General features: G+C 42.6%; 1 protein-coding gene across 1 annotated transcript in view; it reads left to right on the plus strand.

Moving 5' to 3' along the window:
- LOC126108331 (uncharacterized) overlaps positions 1 to 20,607 on the plus strand; it is a 57,075-nt gene extending 36,468 nt beyond the window's left edge. The window contains exons 3-4 of the mRNA XM_049913548.1: positions 3,136 to 3,285; positions 20,026 to 20,607. Coding sequence (XP_049769505.1) covers positions 3,136 to 3,285; positions 20,026 to 20,512 — 637 coding nt within the window. The 3' untranslated portion in view covers positions 20,513 to 20,607. The remainder of the gene's footprint in view (positions 1 to 3,135; positions 3,286 to 20,025) is intronic.
- Positions 20,608 to 22,870: the final 2,263 nt, after the last annotated feature.

A 22,870-nucleotide genomic window follows, 5' to 3' on the forward strand; every position in this document is an offset into this window, starting at 1 on the left:
TGGCGCTCACGCGCGATCGTCTTGTAGCCATCTGATTAAGGAGTTGGGCCTACTGACTACCGCTTCACAGTATATTTATTCCCTCATGAAGCTTGTTGTAAACAATCTACTACAGTGCAAAAGGAACCATGAGGTTCATGATTACAATAACAGAAGAAAAAATTACATTCCTTACTAAACATTAAGGTTTACTTTAGGTTGCCATTAAGGTTTGAACAAAAACTTTTGACCACTTACCCTGTGATATAAAATGTCTAACAGACAGTATGGTAAAATTTGGAAATAAATTGAAAAAGTTTCTGCTTGAGAACTCCTCCTACTCTGTAGAAGACTTTCTATGTTTGTAATGTGTAAAATGGTATGGGTGGGAACTGATGACTCAATCTGTGTTTCTTGTTACCATTTTGGGGAAAAAGAATAGTAATTGTATGGTGATGTTTAGAGTTCAAATAGATGTATAAATTAACTGGAAATTTGCATCTAAAATGACTCATTCGACCACATGACGATCTATCGTGCAATTTTATGCAAGGAACATGAAAGTAAGCAACAAGCGTTTCTTTCTATTCCCCATGAGTGGGCGATATTCACTTAAACATCTGAAAATTCGGTAACTGTCTTCTATCGTACCTAATTCGTTTCATATTATGCAACATTTATCAACGACATTATGCCTTGTAGACATACTGTATTTGGCTATTTTGTCACCTCCTTGTGAGGCATTAAAATATCAACATACAGAAAAAACTCGCAGAGCAGCTATTACTCGGCAATGGCGCACGAGCACTCTGTCTAAGGCTCGTGGAAGTCTAACGACTTGATGGAACCGTAAAGTGATAAGAATTAATCCCTACATGTTATATGTCTACTTCTAGTATTCATAGATCAACTTTTTCATTTTACCATAAATACCTTACGCCTCAGTTGTCTTTGATAGCGAGTAGCGAGCGGCGAGACGGATATGACGTCCCTTGTGACAGTAGTCTGCTTGGCAAAGGAGCAGTTCTGCGCTTTCGAGTTTCTCTCGCTGTACACAGACATGGAGGTCGACCCCAGTTTTCGGCGCGGCATTCGCCTAACCCAGTGGTGACCCCCGATGCAGCCGCCGGGCTGTCTGCCGTTCACCCAGGGGGCGACGCGTTGCCTGGGGCGGCTGGCGAAGGCTGTCGTCGTCGTGGCCCCAGGGCGGAACTGGAGCCATTGCCCATGTGCTGTCGCGTCAGGAGAGCGTTGCGGCCACTGTGTTGTTTTGGGGCCATCAATAATGTTCGGAAGCGACATCCCACAAACTAACAACCTTGCACAACATCATATCACTGGCATAATTCATCCCCTTCTTGATTTATATCCCATTTCTTCGTGTTCTGGGTTTATTTTCGCATCATTCTGACAGACAACAGCGACGAGAGAACCCAAAGAGATTTTTTTTTCTCCAATTTCTTCCCCCTATAGTCGGATTCCTGTCTCCTAAGCGGGTAGGAAGTCAAAAATTTAAAAAAAAATCGACTTTTCGAAAATATGTCTGTTTTGTAGAGTACATCTTTCTGAAAAGTTTGATGTATAAAACATATATATTTCAGTGATTATAAGCCACTCTATTTGGTCCTGCGTGTACCAAGATTAAGCGCTACACCCCTTACCACAGAAGTCTGCTGTCATACATACGTGTATTTCGCTGTGTAGAATTCGAATGTTTATATTAGCGCCAGAGATGGTCATACGTGTATTAAGGGACTATTGACATAGAAGAAATTTCTTGATGGCGGCACCCAAACCCCAATGAAAGCTTTAATGAATGTGCATGGAAAAGATTGCCAAAAACCAATTTTTGTGTGGAAGAGATGTACTTGCTGTTGGTGTTTATGATGCAGTTACATGTTTTAATGATAGTGTGTAAAACTGGATATGTATTTTAGAGAAAATGGGAATCAAGGGCAAAGTGAACTGCATCAAAGCTTTATATGCAATAAACAGAGAGCGTGTAGTGAAAGCACATGAATCACTTTTGGAAGTGATAAATTCGGAAATAGTGAATCATAGGAATGTGGAAAAGACGAAAACAGATTTATAAAATGGAAAAAAACCTATTTGTGGGGCTGGATAGTTCTAAAAGATGCCAAATGCAGCCAGAAACTTAAATGGCCATTTTCTGCAAAACACAAATTTCTGTTCTCAGATACATGTAACACCCAAAATAAATATGCCATTCCTTTTCCAACTTGGTATCCTTATTAAACACAACTCCATAATGCAAAACTCTAGAATTTTCCATCTGTATTAAAAACTGTGGTAAACAGAATGAGATTTTCACTCTGCAGCGCAGTGGTAAAGTTTGAGATAATTAACTATAAAATTTAGTTTTTTCTAAACATGAAGTTTAAAATGTAACAGGTCATTCATTTTCTTGAAAATTAAATAAATTCTATAATTTCATACACCCTTATGTATGGATTGTATGCTGTGCAAAATTCATCGAAGAATCTCTCTTACTTATGAAGAAAAGTGTACCTATAGAAAAGAATGCAGCCAATAGTAAGTGAAAAAGTTATAAAATTTCACATGTAAAAATAATTTATTTCGTTATGTTTTTGAACTTCCACTGCTATGATTGTGAATCCTGGTCATGCTGACAAAAATTCTATGAATTTATTTGTAAAAATATAGACAGTAGAATTTAGTGTCTTGTGGTGCCTCTTCTGCTCCAAGTCGGTCCGTTTGACGTCCAACCCCCTTAACATACGAGCTACAAACACCATCTCATGTCGGTAGTACCACATTAAGTGCATTTAAGGGTTACTGTCATTCAAATTTCTTTGTGATTTATGCTGTTGTCTATTGAAGTTATGATGACCAATGGGTGTTGTAAGCATATTTGTTGAGCTTTGTACACATCTTATATTTATTTTGTACCAGATATTGTGTAATATGCTAGGCTACAGGTATGAGAAAATGAGGAGAAGGAAGATGTATGATTACCTGAATGCTGTCATTCGTCTTACGTGGGCCACTACTGTCGTTGGCAGTGTGCGTTCTATTATCTGTGTGTGGACAGTACCTCAGCTGTACAGTCTGTGGTAATCTGACCACTGGACTCGATGTGAAATCACTTTTGGAAGCAGTGTTCCTTCTGTGCAGCACGCCAAGCGCTGGAGAGAGCAGGACCGGCGCCTCCTCGCAGCCGCACAGTGGCCACAGCGACGACGGCCGGAGCCCAGCCACAGCTGCGCCCCCCACCTCTCCCCAGACGACTCCAGAGCCTGATGACGCCGCCGTCTCTCGCCTGCGGTGAGTTCAGTCACTTTACGTGTAGACTGCCCACAATCACAGAGCGACATGTTGGGCAGTTAGCCAAGTGATAAAGTGAAGAAATCGAATGTCGCTATTTTACGTTTTTGACGAAGCAGAAGTTGTAGGTCTAGTATAAAGTTTTTCTTTTCATTAATTGTGACGTTCGACGAGGAAAGGATATAAGGGGATCTATACACCCTTCTACAGGTTTGTTGCATGACTCGTTTTCAGTTCCTAACACAGCTGACTTGTGCAAGATAACACTAAATATTTCCCCAAAAATAACGACTTTGCTGGTGTATTGGGAGCAGTTTCAGTTTTCAGCGAAATCTCTGCCTAGTAATCTCTCAGAAAGCCCTAAGATATTCTGGTAGTTCATTAAGCACACTAGTGGAAAGGAGCAGTCAATAACCTTCACTGTGTGATAACAATGGTGAAGTCACTGGTGACAGTGCCACTAAAGCAGAGTTATTATACATAGTTTTCCGAAACGTCTTGACCAAATAAGAAGAAATAAATATTCCTGAATTCCTATCAAGAATAACTTCAAAGTGAGACACATAGAAGCAGATATCCTCGGTGTAGCAAAGTAGCTTAAATCACTTAATAAAGGCAGGGCCTCCTATCCAAATTGTATATCTGTCAGATTCCTATCAGAATATGCTGTCACAAAAGTACCATATTTAGCAAGTACATACATCAGCTCGCTCACAGAAAGATCCGCACCTAAAGACTGGAAAATGGTTCTTGTCACACCAATACCCAAAAAGGGAAATACGAGTAATCCGCTGAATTACTGGTTCATATCACTAACGTCGATTTGCAGTATGGTTTTGGAACATATTCTGTGTCTGAACATTGTGAATTACCTCGAAGAAAATGATTTATTGACACATTATCATCAAGGGCTTGAAAAATATCGTTCGTGTGGAACATAACTAGGTCTTTATACTTGTGAAGTCATGAGTGCTATCGACAGGGGATGTCAAAATGATTCCATATTTTTTGATTTACATTTCCTCAAAAGCGTCTCCTAGCTAAACTGCGTGCCTATTGAATATTGCCTCATTTGCGCGACTGGATTCGTGATTTACTGTCAGAAAGACATCGAGTAAAACAGATGTAATATCCGGCGTTCCCCAGGGAATTCTCACAGGCCCTCTATCGTTCCTGGTCTATATTAGTGGCAATTGACCCTGAACAAAGCAAAGTATGAAGTTATTCACACGAGCACTAAAAGAAATCCACAAAATTTCGATTACGCGATAAGTGTCACGAACCTGACGGCTGTAAATTCAATTAAATACTTAGGGATTACAATTACAAATGACCTACACTGTACCGATCACGTAGATATTGTTGTGGGTAGAGCAAACGAAAGACTGCAAATCATTGGCAGAACACTTCAAAGGTGGAACAGGTCTGCTAAAGAGGCTGCTTACACCACTCTTGTCCATCCTATTTTGGAGTACTGCTGTGCGGTATGGGATCCGTATCAGGTGGGACTGACGGATGACATCGAAAAAGTTTAAAGAAGCGCAGCTCATTTTTTATTACCGCGAAGTAGTGGAGATAGTGCCACAGACATGATACGTGAATTGGATTGACAATCATTAAAACAAACTCAGATATTATCATTAAATTCAACTACCAGTTTCCTTCCTCCGATTGCGAAAACATTCTGTTGCACCCACCTAAATAGGGAGAAACGATCTTCACGATAAAATAAGAGATCTGGCACAAAAAAATTTAAGTATTCATTGTTCCCGCGCGCCGTTTAAGAGCGGAACGGTAGAGACACAGCTTGATGGTGGTTCATTGAACCCTCCGCCAGGCGCTTTATTGTGAATAGCAGAGTAATCTCGTAGACGTAGACGTACATGGTTTTCTATCTCATGAATTACCCATGTAGGGAAGAACCCTTCACTTTAATTTCCACGATTATTCTTCCAACGGCATAATGAGAAATTCTCTTACAGGGTGTGTTGTAACACCGTAGCTGGGGGAGTTAAATGAGCTGAGATCCGTGGCTTATCCTACTACGAGAGACGTATGTGACAACGTCTATTGGCAGTTTTTGGAAATCATTCATGGCAACATGGGCTTCTACGAAAGTGGAAGTCGGACCTGTCGGTGGCCAAGTGATAAAGGTTGCCATTTTGGATGAATAAAAATCAGGTCAATCCTATTGTGTGGGCATGATTGAGTGGAGATGGACACAGTAGCCGTATATCGACAGCTGTAAAATCTTCTGTAGCTCAGGGAGTTTTACAGGCGAAGTGACAGGAGTTTTTCTTTTTATTCATCGCAGACCAGTTTCAGCGTAAATTCGTCATCACTTCACTTTTCTTCTTTGAAATCATTGATCTATAGTGGTAGTCACCGATGTTTTACTGTCGCTTTGTGAAATAGAAACCCTATCTGATAGTGAACTGATATTGTTGCAAGACACAGTTCAGTTGATGCCTGAATTCAACAGGCCCAAAAGTGGCAATTCAGAGTATTCAATGTGCCTTTACAGTTAATCAGAGCAGAATCCAACAAGTTTTTGGGCAATAACGGAGTCTGTACCTATTCAAGAGAAAACATGGAACCCTACCAGGTATTTTAACAATGACAATGGGATCAGTAATGTTTCAGTCGACTTAAGAAAACTTATTCTCTCCCAGTGATTCAAGGATTTCCGGCTATAATTACCTATTATGGTTGTCCACAGACGTACGATGTCTGGCGATCCAAGTGGTCAAATCATTTACTCGAGTGGTCCACAAATTGAGAATACTTTTCCCAGTCTAAAAGCTTTATGCACACAGGCTGTCAAAAAAACTTCATCCCCGGGTCTGATAATATAGAAAGCTACAGAGAATGTACGCTGAAATTTTATAAGATAGAGAGCCTGATAGGTATTTACCCAATTTGTCGTATACAAATATCATCAGCCATTTGACATAAGAAGACAACCCACGCGAAGTAAGTGTAACAGGAAAGACTAAAGATAGAGAGCACAACGAGGAATACTTTGTAGATAAACCAGAAACTCATCAATGTAAGATGATGCAGCATAATCAAAAATAATTAATGTATTTGATCTCAGGTAAAGTCTGTAAATTATGTTACACGTGCTAGATATAAAATTAGCAGAATCTCAGTTGAAAAGGAGCTGAAAAAAATTAGAAAATAAATTATTGTTGTTGAATAAGAGACAAGACATGGAAAGGGAAAAATATTTCTGCATAAAGAGACTAATACAAAAAGAGGAGAAAGCTGGCTAAAAAGCGACAGAGAAACATCAGCATGAGGAAATAAACTATTAAGAGCAGGAAATGAAACATATTAAGACAATACTCGATAATGGAGTGAAAAGTTTGTTGAGAGTGAGTTAAGAACACCAGCCTGGAGAGCATGGTAGTAATGTGAATAACAATGTACAGGGCGAAAGAGAGCCAACGCTTCCTTTTTTCTTCGGCATCAGACGTCTGTGGTGACTAGTAAGAGGTCCTACATCAATATAGGCTTTGGAAGACTAAAAGCGAGAACAGCTTTAAACAAAAATAGTTTACAGTCATAAATACACGGATTTAAAGGAATCACAAAACCAAAAATTTGTTAATATAGAACCGTGAAACGTCGGGAATAGATTTGCCAGGGTTACATATTTAACTGATTAACATTGCAGGATCGCAAGTTAATGTAAGTGCGAGATAAGCCACTGGACACGTGAAATGCTGGAGCACTGCCAAAAGGTCGAATGCAGGCATACAAACATGTATGGATTGTGTTGCTCAAGTATCAGATATCAGTATTTAAAATGGAGTTCGATGCCTGATGCATCTGGTTGGTCAGTACAGGGACGGTTAATGCTGTTGGTGCATGATGCTGGAGTTACTGTATGATGATGTCCCATATCTGCTTGACTGGAAACAGACCTGATGATTGAGAATGCCAAGAGCCTTGTCAACACTCTATAGAACATGTTGGTTACAAGAGCGGTAAGTGTGCGAGCGTTATCCTGTTGAAGATCTACCCCTGGAATCCTGTTCGTTAATGGCAGCAGAACGGGTCGAATCACCAGATTGAAACAGACAAGGTTTGTGGGATAACCATGAGAATGTTCCTGCTGTCATACGAAATCGCACCACAGACCATAACTCCAGGTGTAGGTCCAGTGTGTTAACACACAGAAAGGCTGGTTGTAGGCCCCCAACTGGCCTAATCAAAACATGGCCATTACTGGCACCGAGGCTGGTGGTTTGGGATCAGTGAAACGCATGCTACAGGCCATCTGGTTCGGAGCTGTCTTTAAAGTAACCGATTTGTAAGAGTTCATTGTGTTACTTGGTGATAACTGCTGCTCAAACTGCTGCCAGAGTAATACGCCGAACAGGATGGTCTTCCCTCTCAGTAGTGCCACGTGGCCGTCTGGAACCCAGTCTTCTTGCGACCGGATATTCTTCTAATCACCGCTGCCAACAGGCATGTATAGTGGGTACATTACTGTGAAATATTTCTACATCACGAATGGAACAACCAGAATCTCGTAGCCCTAGTACAGACTTCGCTTAGTCTCTATGAGATGTTATTAACAGCGTCTTTGTCGTCTCAAAGGCATTTTTGCCCTACATCAACTCACTGCGTCAAAACTCAAAGGTAACTAACGCTCAAGCCCGTTACAGCGTGTTTTTAAAGCAAGCCTGATTGGATTCCTCGTAGTGATGCTACTATCGCCACTCTTGAGCAACTGCATTGAAATTTGAAAATACATAATATTCCAGATTTAGAAACACACCTACGAACTTTCGTTTATGTCGCACTGCTTGTTCTTGGTACTGTATTATTTCGAAAGTAAAAGACGTTGTTAACATTGTTACCAAAATCTCAAAAAGTTCTTGAACGACATACTTCACATTTTTATATGTTAGTCTTATAAACGTTGGGACAGTGTCTGCTTTCATATGCCAATGGCTTAGGAGTGCGCCATTGACTAGTGGTCAAAATTTTCTGCGTCCCAGGTTCCAGCACAGGAACTGCTTAACCTCTGAACGAAAATTAACAGCAGTGTCAGCAAAGACGTCCAGCATAAGAAGTCGCCATTTTCCTGACAAAGGCCTTGTCAAATAGGGTGGAGTAACGACAGAGCTTCATGGCACTCCCTTTCCCTTGGGGTGGGAAACTGCCCTTAAAAGGGAGAAGAGTCAGTACTGATCAATGACGCGAGGAATCCAATAAATTAAAACCACATAACGTGTATCCATAGGACATACGTCGTTAACAGGGATACTGTCTTGATGCAATATGCATTGAGAAAAGATTCTGGACCAGTTACCCTTTTGGATCTCTGGGAGTGGACTACCAAGGTCGAAGTGACAATGGAAAAGAGACCGAATGATTTAGGAAGGGCTAACCTTCGGCGACTTGGAGCTTTGAATTCAGAAGTTTGATCGTAATTAGAAAGCTAGGGAGTCTAAAAACGGAAGTGCAAAGGCCCCAGTCTAGATACAGTGGGGGTCATTGAAGTGAAACAGAAGAAGGCTAAGGATTTGTCATAATACACATTGGGGTAAAATCAACAGCAGCAGAAAATGCTGTAATTGGAGTAGGATTCATTATGTATAGGAAGGAGGAGAGAGAATGGGCTACTGTGAACAGCTCTATGGCAGAGTTTTTCTCACCAGATTCGAAATCAAACGAACGCCAACAACGATAGGTCAGGTACACATGGTAACGACACAAGCAAAATGAGAAAAGAGAGGAAGTATGCAATTGAAATGCAGTTGCAGGGGAAAGAAAATAAGAAAGGGTCATGGGGTGTATGGGATTGGCATAGGGATGAGAGGGGTGAAAGTCTAATTGATTTCTGCATTGAAATTGAGATGGTAATAACAAATACTCTGTTCATCAATCATGTGAGGAAAAAATAAGCTTGGAAAAGACCCAGAGACACTGGAAGATTCCAGCTGGATTACATGATAGTGAGACAGAGATTCCGAAATCAGATATTGGAATGTACGGTGTACCCAGATATAAACATAGATTTAGTAATTATGAAGAGTAGAGTGAGGTTTAAGAGAGTCGACCAGAAGAATCAGTGTAGAAGGATGTAGCATATTGCAGTACTGAGAAATGAAACTTAAAGTTTACCAACGATACGGATATTGCGGTAAGGAATATGACAGTGGACTGTTCAGTTCAAGAGGAGAGGACATCTCTAGAACGTAAAACCACAGGCGGTGGACAGACGAACACAGATAAAGGGAAGCCAACTTCAAAGAAACTTTAGGTAACAAAAAAAAAAAAAAGTGCAACTGACCGATGAAAGAAGAAAGTATAAAAGTGTTCAGCGAAAGACAGGAAGACAGCTACATTCACTGAGATGGCCAGAGTCGTGGGATACCTGCTGATATAATGTCAGACCTCCTTGTGCCCAACCTAGAGCACGAACGCGAGGTGGTGGGGACCCAAGAAGTTGTTGGAAGTCCCCTGTACAAATAATATGCCATGCTGCCCCTATAGCTACCCGCAACTGCTAAAGTGTTGTTGGTGCAGGATTTTGTGCACGAACTGACCTCTCGATTGTGTCCCATAAATGTTCCATGGGATTCATGTTGCGCGATCTGGGTGGTCAAATCATTTATTCGAGTGGTCCACAATGTTCGCCAAACGACTCATGAACAGTTCTCGCCCACTGACATGATATCGTTATTTGAGAACGTGAAGTCCACAAATGTCTGAAAATGGTCTCCAAGTAGCTAAAGATAACTGTCTGCATTCAATGATAGGCTCAGTTGGACCAGAGGACCCTGCCCATTCCGTGTAAACAAAACCCACGCCGTTATCGAGCCATCACCATTTAGCACAGCGCCTTGTTGGCAGTTCGGGTCTGTAGCTTCTTGCGGTCAACACCACACTCGAACACTATCATCAGCTCTCACTAACTCAATCCGAGATTTATCTGACCTGGTCACCATTTTCCAGTCGTCTAGGATTCAACCAATATGGTTATGAGACCAGGAGCTGCAGGTGATAGCCGGTCGGAGTGGCAGTGCGGTTCTAGGCGCTACAGTCTGGAACCGAGCGACCGCTACGGTCGCAGGTTCGAATCCTGCCTCGGGCATGTACGTGTGTGATGTCCTTAGGTTAGTTAGGTTTAATTAGTTCTGAGTTCTAGGCCACTGGTCACCTCAGAAGTTAAGTCGCATAGTGCTCAGAGCCCTTTTGCTGGTGATAACATACTGTTAGTAAATGCACTTGCACTGGTCGTCTTTTGCCGCAGCCCATTGACGCAAAATTTCGCCGCAATTCCGAACAGATACGTCGATAGTACATTCTGCATTTATTTCTGCGGTTGTTTCACGCAGTTTGGCTTCTGTCTTAGCACTGACCCATTTATGCAGGCGCCACTACTTTAAGTCGTTATGTGAAGGCCGTCAGCCACAGCACTGACCGTGGAGAAAGGTAATGCCTCAAATTTTGTATTCTCGGCACACTCTTGCCACTGTGGCTCTTGGAATATTGAATTCCTTAACGATTTCCGAAATGTAATGTCTCATGCTTCTAGCTCAAACTACAGTTCGGTGTGAAAAGTGTTAATTCTCGCTGTGTGTCGGAAACTTTTCACATGAATCACCTGATTACATATGATAGCTCCACCAATGCACTGCCCTTTTATATCTTGTGTACACATTACTACCGCCATCTGTGTATGTGCACATCACTTTTGCACAACTTGTCACCTCGATGTGAATCATTTAGGAATGACATATGTACGATGTTCTAGGTAGCCAAGGCTAAATAACTGTAGAAAACTTAAGACAACACTGTAAACAAACAGTCGTAGGAAGGACTGACACAGAATATAGAAAAGCGAAAACAATAATTACCATGGGAATTCCATTCCCAACGCCAGAAGAGAGAGCAAATAAATGGAAAGATTACATTGACAGCCTCTATGATGGAGGAACTTTTCTGATGACATGGTAGAGGAAGCAATCTGTGTTGGCGTGGAAGATATAGAAGATGTACTGTTAGAGGCCATATTTAAAAGAGCTCTGGTCTATTTTATAACAAATAAAGCTAAAAGGATACATAAAATTTCATCATGACTACTGAGTTCATAGGGGAAAGTGGCACCCCAACGACTATCCAAGTTCGAGAGTAGAATCAATGAGACTGGCAATGTACTGTCACACTTTCAGAAAAAATATCATCCACATATTTCCAAAGGTAGCAAGGGCAGATAACTGTGGAAATAACAGCGCAATCATCTTTGGAACTCATACATCCGAGCTGCTGATGAGAATGATGTAAATAAGAATGGAACAGAAAATTGAACAACTGTCAGATGACGGTCAGTTTGGCTTTAGGAGAGGTAAAGGCGCTAGAGAGGCAGTTCGTAAGTTGTACTTGATAATGGAAGCAAATCGGACGAAAAGTCAAAATACGGTCAAAAGTTTTTTACCTAGAAAAAGCGTTCGACAGTATAAAATTCTGCAGGAGCTTCGAAAGTCTTACTTAAATATAAGTAAGTTACAGGGAAAGACAGGTGGGTTACAACATGTACAAGAACCAAGATTGAAGAATAAGACTCGAAAATAAAGATAAAGTACTCAGATTAAAAGTGTGTAAGACAGGGTGCAGTCTTTTGCCCTTAGTATTAATCTATTCATCGAAGAAGCTATGATGGAAATGTAATAAAGATTCAAGGATGGGATTCAAATTCACGGTGAAAGAATGCCAATGAAAATTTTGTTGATGACATTGCTGTCCTCAGAGAAAGTGCAGAATAATGGGATCTGTTGAATTGAATGGATAGTCTGATGAGTAAGGAATAATGAGAAGCAGCAGATATCGGAATTTTTTACATTTAAATTGGTGGTCATGAAGTAGACAATATTAAGGAAATCTGTAAGCAAAATAACCCATGATATACATAACAAGAAGGACATAAAAAGCATACTAGCAAAGGCAAAATTGGTACAACTAGCCAACATAATTCTACTGCTATGAAACATAGGTCATAATTTGAGGAAGAAATTTATGAGAATCTATGTTTGGAGAACTACTTTGTAGGATACTGAATCGTAGACATTGGCAAAACACCGTGACTGAGGAGACTACGAGCGTCTGAGATGTGGTGCTAGAGAAAAGCGTTGAAAATTAGGTGGACTTGTTGGATATGGAATGAGGGGGGTACTCTGCAGAATCTGTGACATGGGGAAATACTGACAAGGCGAAGGAGATGTAGAGTGTAAAGACTGAAGAGTGTCTTTCTCTTCAGTCGGAAGACAGTTGGAATACGTCGAGGAGTTAATTGAGGATGTAGTGTGTAAGTGCTATTTGAGATGAAGGTTGGTGCAAGAAAGGAATTCGTGCCAGGCCGCATCAAACCAATTAGAAAACTACTGGTTAAAATAATCTCATTTGACAGATTAATAGAATATATTTGTACTTAATTGCCTTTAGTTCACAAAGAAAGTTTTACATATTATTCCCGAGGCTGCAACACACAGTTTGTAACATCAAAATGTAGGTGTTGCTGTCACATGCAAATAACATGGCCCATTTCTCAGTAGACATTCAGTTACATCGACAGTTTCTGGACACTCATTAGTGAACATTAATAAGGGATGTGTCAAAGTTTCATCTCTATGAAGGCTTTGACTCTGCTGAGGAAACTTTCAGTAATGCGTCTGAACTTCAGTGGAGAAATGAGAACCCATTCTTCCTCAACGTTGGACTCTTTAATCTGCAGCGAAGTAAGCTTCTAACTCATCCCAAAGCAGTTACATTGGATTCAGCTCTGAATTCAGGGCAGAATAGTACAGTCATGGAATGTTGTTGTCCACAAACTCTTGCGTAACAGATAATGATTTATTACAAGGAGCAATGTCTTCCTAATACAAACAATGTTACTGTATTGTATGCAGTACATAAAGCTGGAAAGCGTGATTTACATGCTATCGGATTTAGTGTTAAGCTCAATAGGGGAATGACAACATGACCATGGATATATCCCCATAATGTAACGCCATCTCCTCAGTCCTTCACTTCTGGCATTACACAAAATGGCAGGTAACAGTCATCAACCAAAAACAGAACCTTCCGTCGGTGATTCACATGTCCGGACCATTCGTTTCCACTCATCCATGGTCGAAATAATACTGGTACATTTGTTACTCAGGTGCCATCCAGTGTCTAGTGCACATTCGAAATTACTGAACCTCCCTGATGAACCCATTCTGCTATTTCTGGTTCTCTGCTGACAACACATGCGTCTCTGCTTCCTTTTATACTGGCGGATCGTCCTTTCATTACATTTGTTGGTCAGCCACACATTATATAAAGGTGTCTAGATAGTTTTGATCCGGTTGTGTAGCTTGTCCCCAATGTTATTCAATCCGTACATTGAGCAAGCGGTAAAGGAAACAAAAGAAATATTTGCAGTAGGAATTAAAAGAAATAAAAAGATTGACGTTGTCTGATGACATTGTAATTTTGTCAGGGACAGAAAAGGACCTAGAAGAGCAGCTGAACAAAATGGGCAGTGTCTTGCAAGAAGGATATAAGATGAACATCAACAAAAGCAAAACGAGGATAATGGAATAGAGCCAAGTTAAATTAGTTCATGCTGAGGGAATTACATTACGAAATGAAACGCTTAAAGTAGTAAATGAATTTTGCTATTTGGACAGCAAAATAACTGATGATGTAGGAAACAGAGATGATATAAACTGTAGAATGGCAATCACGAGGAAAGAGTTTCTGAAGAAGAGAAATTTGGTAACGGCGAGTACAGATTTAAGTGTTAGGGGGTCGTTTCTGAAAGTGTTTGTATGCAGTGTAGCCATGAATGGAAGTGAAACTTAGACGATAAATAGTCTACACAAGAAGAGAATAGAAGCTTTCGAAATGTGGTACTACAGAACACTGCAGAGGATTAGGTGGGTAGATAATATAACTGATGTGAAAGTACCGAACAGAATTGGGGAGAAGAGGAATTTATGACACAACTTGACGCAGGGATCGGTTGCTAGGACATGTTCTGAGGAATCAATGGATAACAAATATAGTACTGGATTGCAGTGTGGAGGCTAAAAATCGTAGTCAGAGACCATGAAATGAATACACAGAACAGATTCAGAAGGATGTAGTTTGCAGTGGTTACTTGGAGACGAGAAATTTGCACACAGTAGAGTAGCATGGAGAGTTGCATCAGAGCTGTCTCTGGACTGAACACCGTAAGAACCTCAACAGTGTATATAAATGCTGTCAGGTCTTTAGTGTGTTCACGAAGCCAAGATCCAGATTGCCTAGATATTTGAATGGTACGAAAAGCGCATGAAATTCGATGTACACTGGTGTCCAAAATTAAAGCAACAAACGGAAATTTTGAGATGTTGCGTTTATTTTGCCATAAAAAAGTACAAACAGGTGATAGTGAAGTAGGAAAAATGTTAAGAACAAAGAACATAAACAACTACAGTATGCATAAAGATAGAAAAAAATGTTCTTCGTTTTTTCCAAGTTAACAGATTTGCACAAACAATCCGACAACTGGATAATGTGCTCAGCATAGGCTGTGACCACCTCTGGCTCATACAACCCTGACATCGACAAGGCAAGCTGTGAATGATGTCATCAATCTCTTGTGGAGGCAATAACACCATTACTCCTGCAGAGCTACTCGCAAGTCTTATGGAATTGTTGGTGGATGCTTGAGTGATGCAACCCATCTCACAACTACATATATTTCGTATGCATACTATAAACAATTTACAATAAATCCACACATTATACAATAAGTTTTCCTCTATAAAATGTACAATATTGCAATGCTAATTTATAAAATAAAATTCATGGAAACCTACAGGGTGTTTCAAAAATGACCGGTATATTTGAAACGGCAATAAAAACTAAACGAGCAGCGATAGAAATACACCGTTTGTTGCAATATGCTTGGGACAACAGTACATTTTCAGGCGGACAAACTTTCGAAATTACAGTAGTTACAATTTTCAACAACAGATGGCGCTACAAGTGATGTGAAAAATATAGAAGACAACGCAGTCTGTGGGTGCGCCATTCTGTACGTCGTCTTTCTGCTGTAAGCGTGTGCTGTTCACAACGTGCAAGTGTGCTGTAGACAACATGGTTTATTCCTTAGAACAGAGGATTTTTCTGGTGTTGGAATTCCACCGCCTAGAACACAGTGTTGTTGCAACAAGACGAAGTTTTCAACGGAGGTTTAATGTAACCAAAGGACCGAAAAGCGATACAATAAAGGATCTGTTTGAAAAATTTCAACGGACTGGGAACGTGACGGATAAACGTGCTGGAAAGGTAGGGCGACCGCGTACGACAACCACAGAGGGCAACGCGCAGCTAGTGCAGCAGGTGATCTGACAGCGGCCTCGGGTTTCCGTTCGCCGTGTTGCAGCTGCGGTCCAAATGACACCAGAGTTTACACCTCTATCCGTACAAAATTCAAACGCGGCAACCCCTCAGCGCCGCTACCATTGCTGCACGAGAGACATTCGCTAACGATATAGTGCGCAGGATTGATGACGGCGATATGCATGTGGGCAGCATTTGGTTTACTGACGAAGCTTATTTTTCCCTGGACGGCTTCGTCAATAAACAGAACTGGCGCATATGGGGAACTGAAAAGCCCCATGTTGCAGTCCCATCGTCCCTGCATCCTCAAAAAGTACTGGTCTGGGCCGCCATTTCTTCCAAAGGAATCATTGGCCCATTTTTCAGATCCGAAACGATTACTGCATCACGCTATCTGGACGTTCTTCGTGAATTTGTGGCGGTACAAACTGCCTTAGACGACACTGCGAACACCTCGTGGTTTATGCAAGTTCGCGCCCGGCTACATCGCACGGCCGACGTCTTTAATTTCCTGAATGAATATTTCGATGATCGTGTGATTGCTTTGGGCTATCCGAAACATACAGGAGGCGGCGTGGATTGGCCTCCCTATTCACCAGACATGAACCCCTGTGACTTCTTTCTGTGGGGACACTTGAAAGACCGGGTGTACCGCCAGAAAACAATTGAACAGCTGAAGCAGTACATCTCATCTGCATGTGAAGCCATTCCGCCGGACACGTTTTCAAAGGTTTCGGGTAATTTCATTCAGAGACTACGCCATATTATTGCTACGCATGGTGGATATGTGGAAAATATCGTACTATAGAGTTTCCCAGACCGCAGCGCCATCTGTTGTTGAAAATTGTAACTACTGTAATTTCGAAAGTTTGTCTGCCTGAAAATGTACTGTTGTCCCAAGCATATTGTAACAAACGGTGTATTTCTATCGCTGCTCGTTTAGTTTTTATTGCCGTATCAAATATACCGGTCATTTTTGAAACACCCTGTATATACAGTATAATAAAATTTTATACAGTCTTTGTTTCACATGTCATTCTTCCAGAAGTCCACATATGCCCTCGCTACTTCGGTGCACGCCATCAGGTCTTGGGCCGTGCACGCTCTTGGGTGGTTTACTAACGGAAATCGTCTGGATGCTCCCACACGGACACAAAGCACTTTCACTAATTCCCCACTTGCGCAGATTTCTGTTACATCTGTCCATTCCTGAACGTAGCCTGTTCACGGTTTTCCATCTCTCCCACTCAAGTTCCGCATCTCATGGCAGCACTTCCTCAGAATCGTGTGCATATTCTTGTTGTTCCTGCCACAGTCTTTTTCTAGAAGTTTTTGGTGGACCTATGAGTGGTTGGGTTGAGTGGAGAAAACTACTTCTTGACGTAAGGCACTTAGGTAACATTTGGTACCCATGGTGCGGATGACGTTGATTTTGAACCTGTTTTGTTCGTTCAGTTCTGCTCTGTATTGAACGTCGGACATTTGGCAGAGCAATTCCTGACAAGGATCGTAGGTGTTCTACTCTTGTTGTCTTAAGACATCCAGTAATATGTCTACACATCTGGTTCAGGACAGTTGTCCTGCTTGTTTGTGTGGCATCATTGCTCCCAAACAGGATTTGCAAACTCAGCAGCAGAGTAACAGAGTGCCATTGCGGTGGTGCGTATAACTTTTGGATTAGCTCGACATTTTGATGGTGTTAGCTTGCCAAGTAAGTTATTCTGTGATTGGATTTCTGCCTTGCTCTTCTCAATGTGCCTCTTGAATGACAGTGTCCTATCAAGAGTAACTCCCAAGTACACTGGGAGAGGACAGTGTTTTAATCTTGTGTCATTCCACCAAACATTCAGTTCTTGCTTCGTCTCTCTGTTGTTAAGATGGAATAGGCAAGTTTGGATCCTACTTAGATTGGGTTTCAACTGGTTTTCTTTGTAATAGTTGAGATTTTCCAGGTTGTCAGCTAGTATTTCCTCAATATTCTTGTAGTTTTATGCCTGAGCCGCTATTGCCCTATCATCAGCATAAATAAAAGATCTTGACCAGGGACAAATAGGCTGGTCATTTGTATAAATATTGAATAACCTGGGGGCAAGAACACTGCCCTGGAGACGCCCATCTTTTTGTAGTCACCATCTGCTCTTGTTACCTTGGAAGTCAACAAAATACCTTCTGTTAAATAGAACTGATTTGAGTACAGAAGTGAATTGAGGGCATTTTGTTGTTTTTTGCACTTTTGCAATGAGATTTCTGAGACTGATAGTATCATATGCTTCCATAAAATCTATAAACACCATTCCTGTAGTTCGTCTTTTCTCAAACCCATCTCCAGTATAGTGGGTTAGGCTGAGAGCTTGACTGGTACAAGATTTGCCAGGCCAAAATCCTGCTTGCTCTTTTATTAGGGTGCCCTCAATCAGCTCTTTGAATCTGTTTAGTGTCAAACAGTTTGTATGTTGTGCACAACAGAGAGATTGGCCGATAACACTTAGGATCTTCTGGGTCCTTACCAGGCTTAAGAATTGCAGCTATTTTTGCCTGTCTGCAGATTTCAGGAATTCATCCAGTTGCCCAAGAGCAGTTCATGAACTCCAACAGCCACAATTTAGAGCCGACACCAAGACGTATCATCTGTTCGTTTTTAATATCATCTAGGCCTGCGGCCTTCCAAGTCTTTAAACTTTTGACTGCTTCTTTCAGTTCTCATATTGTAAATGTATGATCGAGTGTATCATTATTTTCTTCATGGAAAGCATCTAGTCTACTCGCATGCCCTTTCTTCAGTCTGTGTTTCGCTTTACCGTTTTTCAGCTACTGGAAGGCTTTGGTTTGCTGTACTGCCAACAAAGCCTGGTGTACCTGTAGGTATACCATCAAATTTTTGAGCAGTCTCCACACTTACCGACTACTGTGAGTTATGTTAATGCTTTCTAGAGTGTGTTACCACTTCTATTTTCAATCATTGTTATTATGACTTCTTCTCCATTGTCCGTGGCGAGAATGGGTTGGCGTCATAGAGACCACAATACGTTTCGTATTTCTCTTTTGTCTCTTCGCTGTAGCCTTGAATGTACGATTTTCTACATCCTCTCGTATACTCTGCCGTGCAGAGTAAAAACAAACTCACTGAAGTTTTCTGGTAGAGGTGTGAATCCGCGACATGCTTTATGGGATTGAAATTGGGAGGTCTAGCATACCATCCCAGGTGTGCAATATTTTCAATTTCCAAGAAACCTTCAATCAGCTGATCTCTATGAGGCGTACATTTATCGTCCATCAATACAAAGTGTAGGCCACAGCACCTCGCAACGACGGCATATGAGGTTCCAAGATCCCGTCACTATACCTTACAGGAGTTAAGCCTTGCCAATTCACCCATACAATGTCATGAAGAGGTGTTCAGGTAGTCCACGTAATCGCTGAGCACTCCATTAAAGAACCTCCCTGATATCAGTCTCTTTTGCACGATATTTGGGTCACGAAATCCTGTTCCACGTTCCCTCCATGTGAAAATCCGTCGAGAAACACGCTCCAGACCATTTCGGGACTCACGTGTGAAGATAACATTGGCACACTGTTCGGCCATTCGGTGGGATGTTGACGACTTCACTCTACACATTTCTTTCTGTGAAGTGTCAGAGGTACATAAACAACGGGCCCCTGACAATAAGTGGCACTCTGGTGAGATCTTCTGTATAACGTTTGCCTAGATACAACAGCAGTGCATCCTGCAAGGTGAGGTGCCAGTTGCCATGCACTACTAAGGCAGTACTGTGATGCCCTTTTAACCAAATAATGGTCCTCCCTTTCTCGAATCATACGTGGTCTGCCCTCGTCTTCGAGATACAGTTTCCATCTCTACAAACAGTCGCCACATCTGATAAACAACAGTGCGATTCACATTAACCCATTGGGCCACATCAGGTTGTGACTGTCCTCCTCCCATTCTTCCTATGGCCCTCCACTGCAGAGAGCCTGGAATGCGTCTTTTCTGTACCATACTGCACCATCTGTGACTGTGTCTACAGCGACTGCGGATGTGGGAGTACCCAGCAACCACTACCCAATTGCTAGCTGCACTGACTTCGTCGTGGGCGTGGTTGTCCGTTGACTGGAATGCCAACTTCCGTGTAGAACACGGTTGTGCAGACATCTGTTGACAGTTTGCATGATTACATCGTGAATTGTACACAGGATGGGAAATCGCAGTTAGAGGCTTTAATTTTGGACACCAGTGCATTGCGGTAACTTTCTTGACTTTTAGGGGCTCATCACAGTTCTGCTTCTGCCACAGTGTTTCCTCCTCGGGCGTGTGTGTTTGGAGCTGTAAGTATTCTCCTTTTGTTGCAGGGATCTTTCTGGAGAAGAGAAGGGCAAGTTGCTGATTGCGGCAGCTAAGGAGGGGTCAGTGAGCAAGGTGCGAACGTTGCTGATAGTTGGGGCGGACGTGGAGGCGAAGGACGAGAACCAGCAGAACTCACTGCACTGGGCAGCAGCCAGGGGATACGTGGAGGTGGCGAGGCGTCTGCTGGAGGGTGGAGCTGATGTCAACGCCAGGGACCGCTGGCGGAACACGCCTCTGCATCAGGCTGCATGGAATGACAATACGGCTGTGGTGCGGCTGCTGGCGGCATCCTCTGCCGACTGCAACGCCAGGGATCACACTGGGAACACACCACTGCACGATGCGGCACGGCGTGGACAAGCAGACGCGGCGACTGCGCTACTGGAGGCAGGGGCCGACAGGGAAGTCAGGAATTACGATGGGGACACGCCGCTGGACCTAGCCGAGCGGAACAACCACCAGTGTCTCATAGATATCCTAGGATCAAGCTAAATATAGTGCAAACGACTCTGGAGTAAAATAAAAAAAGCCTTCTATGGGATCTTTGTTACTTATAAAATAAAGAATACAGAAAAGTTTATCCTCCAGTCTTGGTTTGCACCCTAATTTACATAGTACATACAACGACGCAAGTACCATAACACCAAGAGTGTTTATGGACTACCATAAGTTCAAAGAGGGACTCTCCTTTTGCTGAAAATTCAAAACAAACTGAATAATTCTCTATTACTAATGAACACCAGTTTTCTACAATATTTTGTTACTGAAAAATACTTTTTAGACGCATGTTTGGTGCTATGTGGAACTTATATAAGACTCTTATGAATTTCCTTGTATCTAGATTGCCGACACTTAAGCTCTGTACATAAAATACATCTTCATTTGAGATCTTTTACTGAATTTACTTCTGTACCTAATGTGCTGACAGTCGAGCAACTTGTGTCTGCAGTTAAAAATTGGTATTATTACCAGTACTTACGACACATTAGTTCCGTTTCCAGAGTGAATTTTGTTGTATACTGTCAAGCCGTCGAATACCGGCGGCCTAGGAAACCACCTTCTCGGATCACTAGACAATAGTTCTAGCAAATGGTAATAAAGAGTTTTATTACGAAATGAATCATTGACAATACTTAACTCTGACAACAACAAAGAAGTGCTGCAAGCAAAGGGCGACATGCAAGAAAGAAATCTCTTCAGTATACACATTTCCCAAGTCACTGGTCTCGATGTGACTAATCTCTGATGTAGAAGTGGCCGCGACAAGCTGGGAGTGTGCGCATGTTCTCTTCCCCCGAAGGCCGCAGCTGTCGCTTTGTCGTCCTAGACAGAGGTCGGTCAGCGTGATATTGGGTGACGTCTCCTTCACAGCCCAGTCAGCTCTATCGTTCCCGACTGGGTGTCGGCGCTCGACTTTACGCCATAACATTCCTCCCCCCAAAACGACGGACCGTCGTCGTATAAGGAGCGCGACAATGGGAGGGAAGGCAGGAGCGTGGAGGCAGCGGTGGATTGGAAACTGTGGCTGCAGCGGACGTCAGGCTTCCAGTTGCAGCCCGCCATCTGGCCTGCGCTCAGGTGCAAACGTCCCCCGGAAAATACGCAGAAGGGCACGCATCCAACTCCTGAGACCCGTAACCAGATGGAGAAGCCGCAAGCTGCTGCGGCGTTTGCGGGTCCAGCTACATGGGTAGGACGAGAGCAGGAGGCGACGCCTCCGTCTCCATGGGGTCGTCCCGCGGTGTCGTGACGATACCCTTTGACAGCTGCTGTGGCCACACTGTCCTCGGGATCTATAAATCTGGTGGAAGAGATACACAACGATCACCGTGCACATTACAGTGGCGAATTTGATCCTGATGTCGGCGCTGCAATCCGTCTGGGCCTGAAATGCGATACACGCAAGCACCAAGTCGACGAACGATCTCGCCTCGCGCCCACCGTCTGCGTCCATACTTCAACGCCGGATATTGAGGATGGCGGAACAGGTGGAGCAGTGTCCGCCAGCGATGGTCCATCTTGTGGATGCGAACGATGCGAGGTGAGAAACTACTATAAGCGTATACCACAAGCAACCAAAAAGATCCCACAAAATCTATGTGCACACGTTGCCATGGTGATTGCGACTTAGGCCAAGAAGACAATTTTTATGGTGGAGCGGCCCGAATTCCCCCACATGCGTGACGCTGTTCTATTTGGCTGTCTATACTCTCCCGAGTACAGTGTCGACGCGCTGTTTCGTAATTATCCTCCAGTGTCAGTCCACTATCATTTTGAACAAGAATCACCCCTCGCTTTAAAGCGAGGCTATACCGACGTGCAAAGTACTGGCGCCCTACGGAGGTCTTAATACTATACTATGAGCAAGGCAAAATAGTGCGAATGTAGTTTAGCAGAATCTCCAAATCTGAATCAGCTTCCGTGGCCTGTGCAATTTTCCTGCTGTTCAGAGGCAAAGGTTGAAGCAATTCAGAATCCTGACCATCGATGTGACAACAAAATGCTGCAGAAGTGTCAAAGTCTGTATCAGGGTCACTCGCTGAGTAGCAGTCGAGGGTTGAGCATCGCTCCTCTCACTCGTTTAGTGTCAGTCATAGGCTTGCACGGGAGACAAAACAGGAGATTATTCGGCTCTGCTTTTATTAAAGCATTGGCGGTAACTCTCTCACAGGTCTACAGCAAGCGACGGCGGGCAGGATTCATTACTTTGCGAAGCCCGGCAGCAGAGTTGTCGTGTTTCTTCTTGTTCTGCGGGATGTCGAGCTCCAGTGGTGCTTTGGGGTCAAAGCGATCAACCGCTGTTGACAAAAAGCGCGTCTTGTATTTACCGCGGGCCGCGTCGTCGGCCGT

This window comes from Schistocerca cancellata, chromosome 11, assembly GCF_023864275.1.
Source record: "Schistocerca cancellata isolate TAMUIC-IGC-003103 chromosome 11, iqSchCanc2.1, whole genome shotgun sequence".
NCBI lineage: Eukaryota > Metazoa > Arthropoda > Insecta > Orthoptera > Acrididae > Schistocerca > Schistocerca cancellata.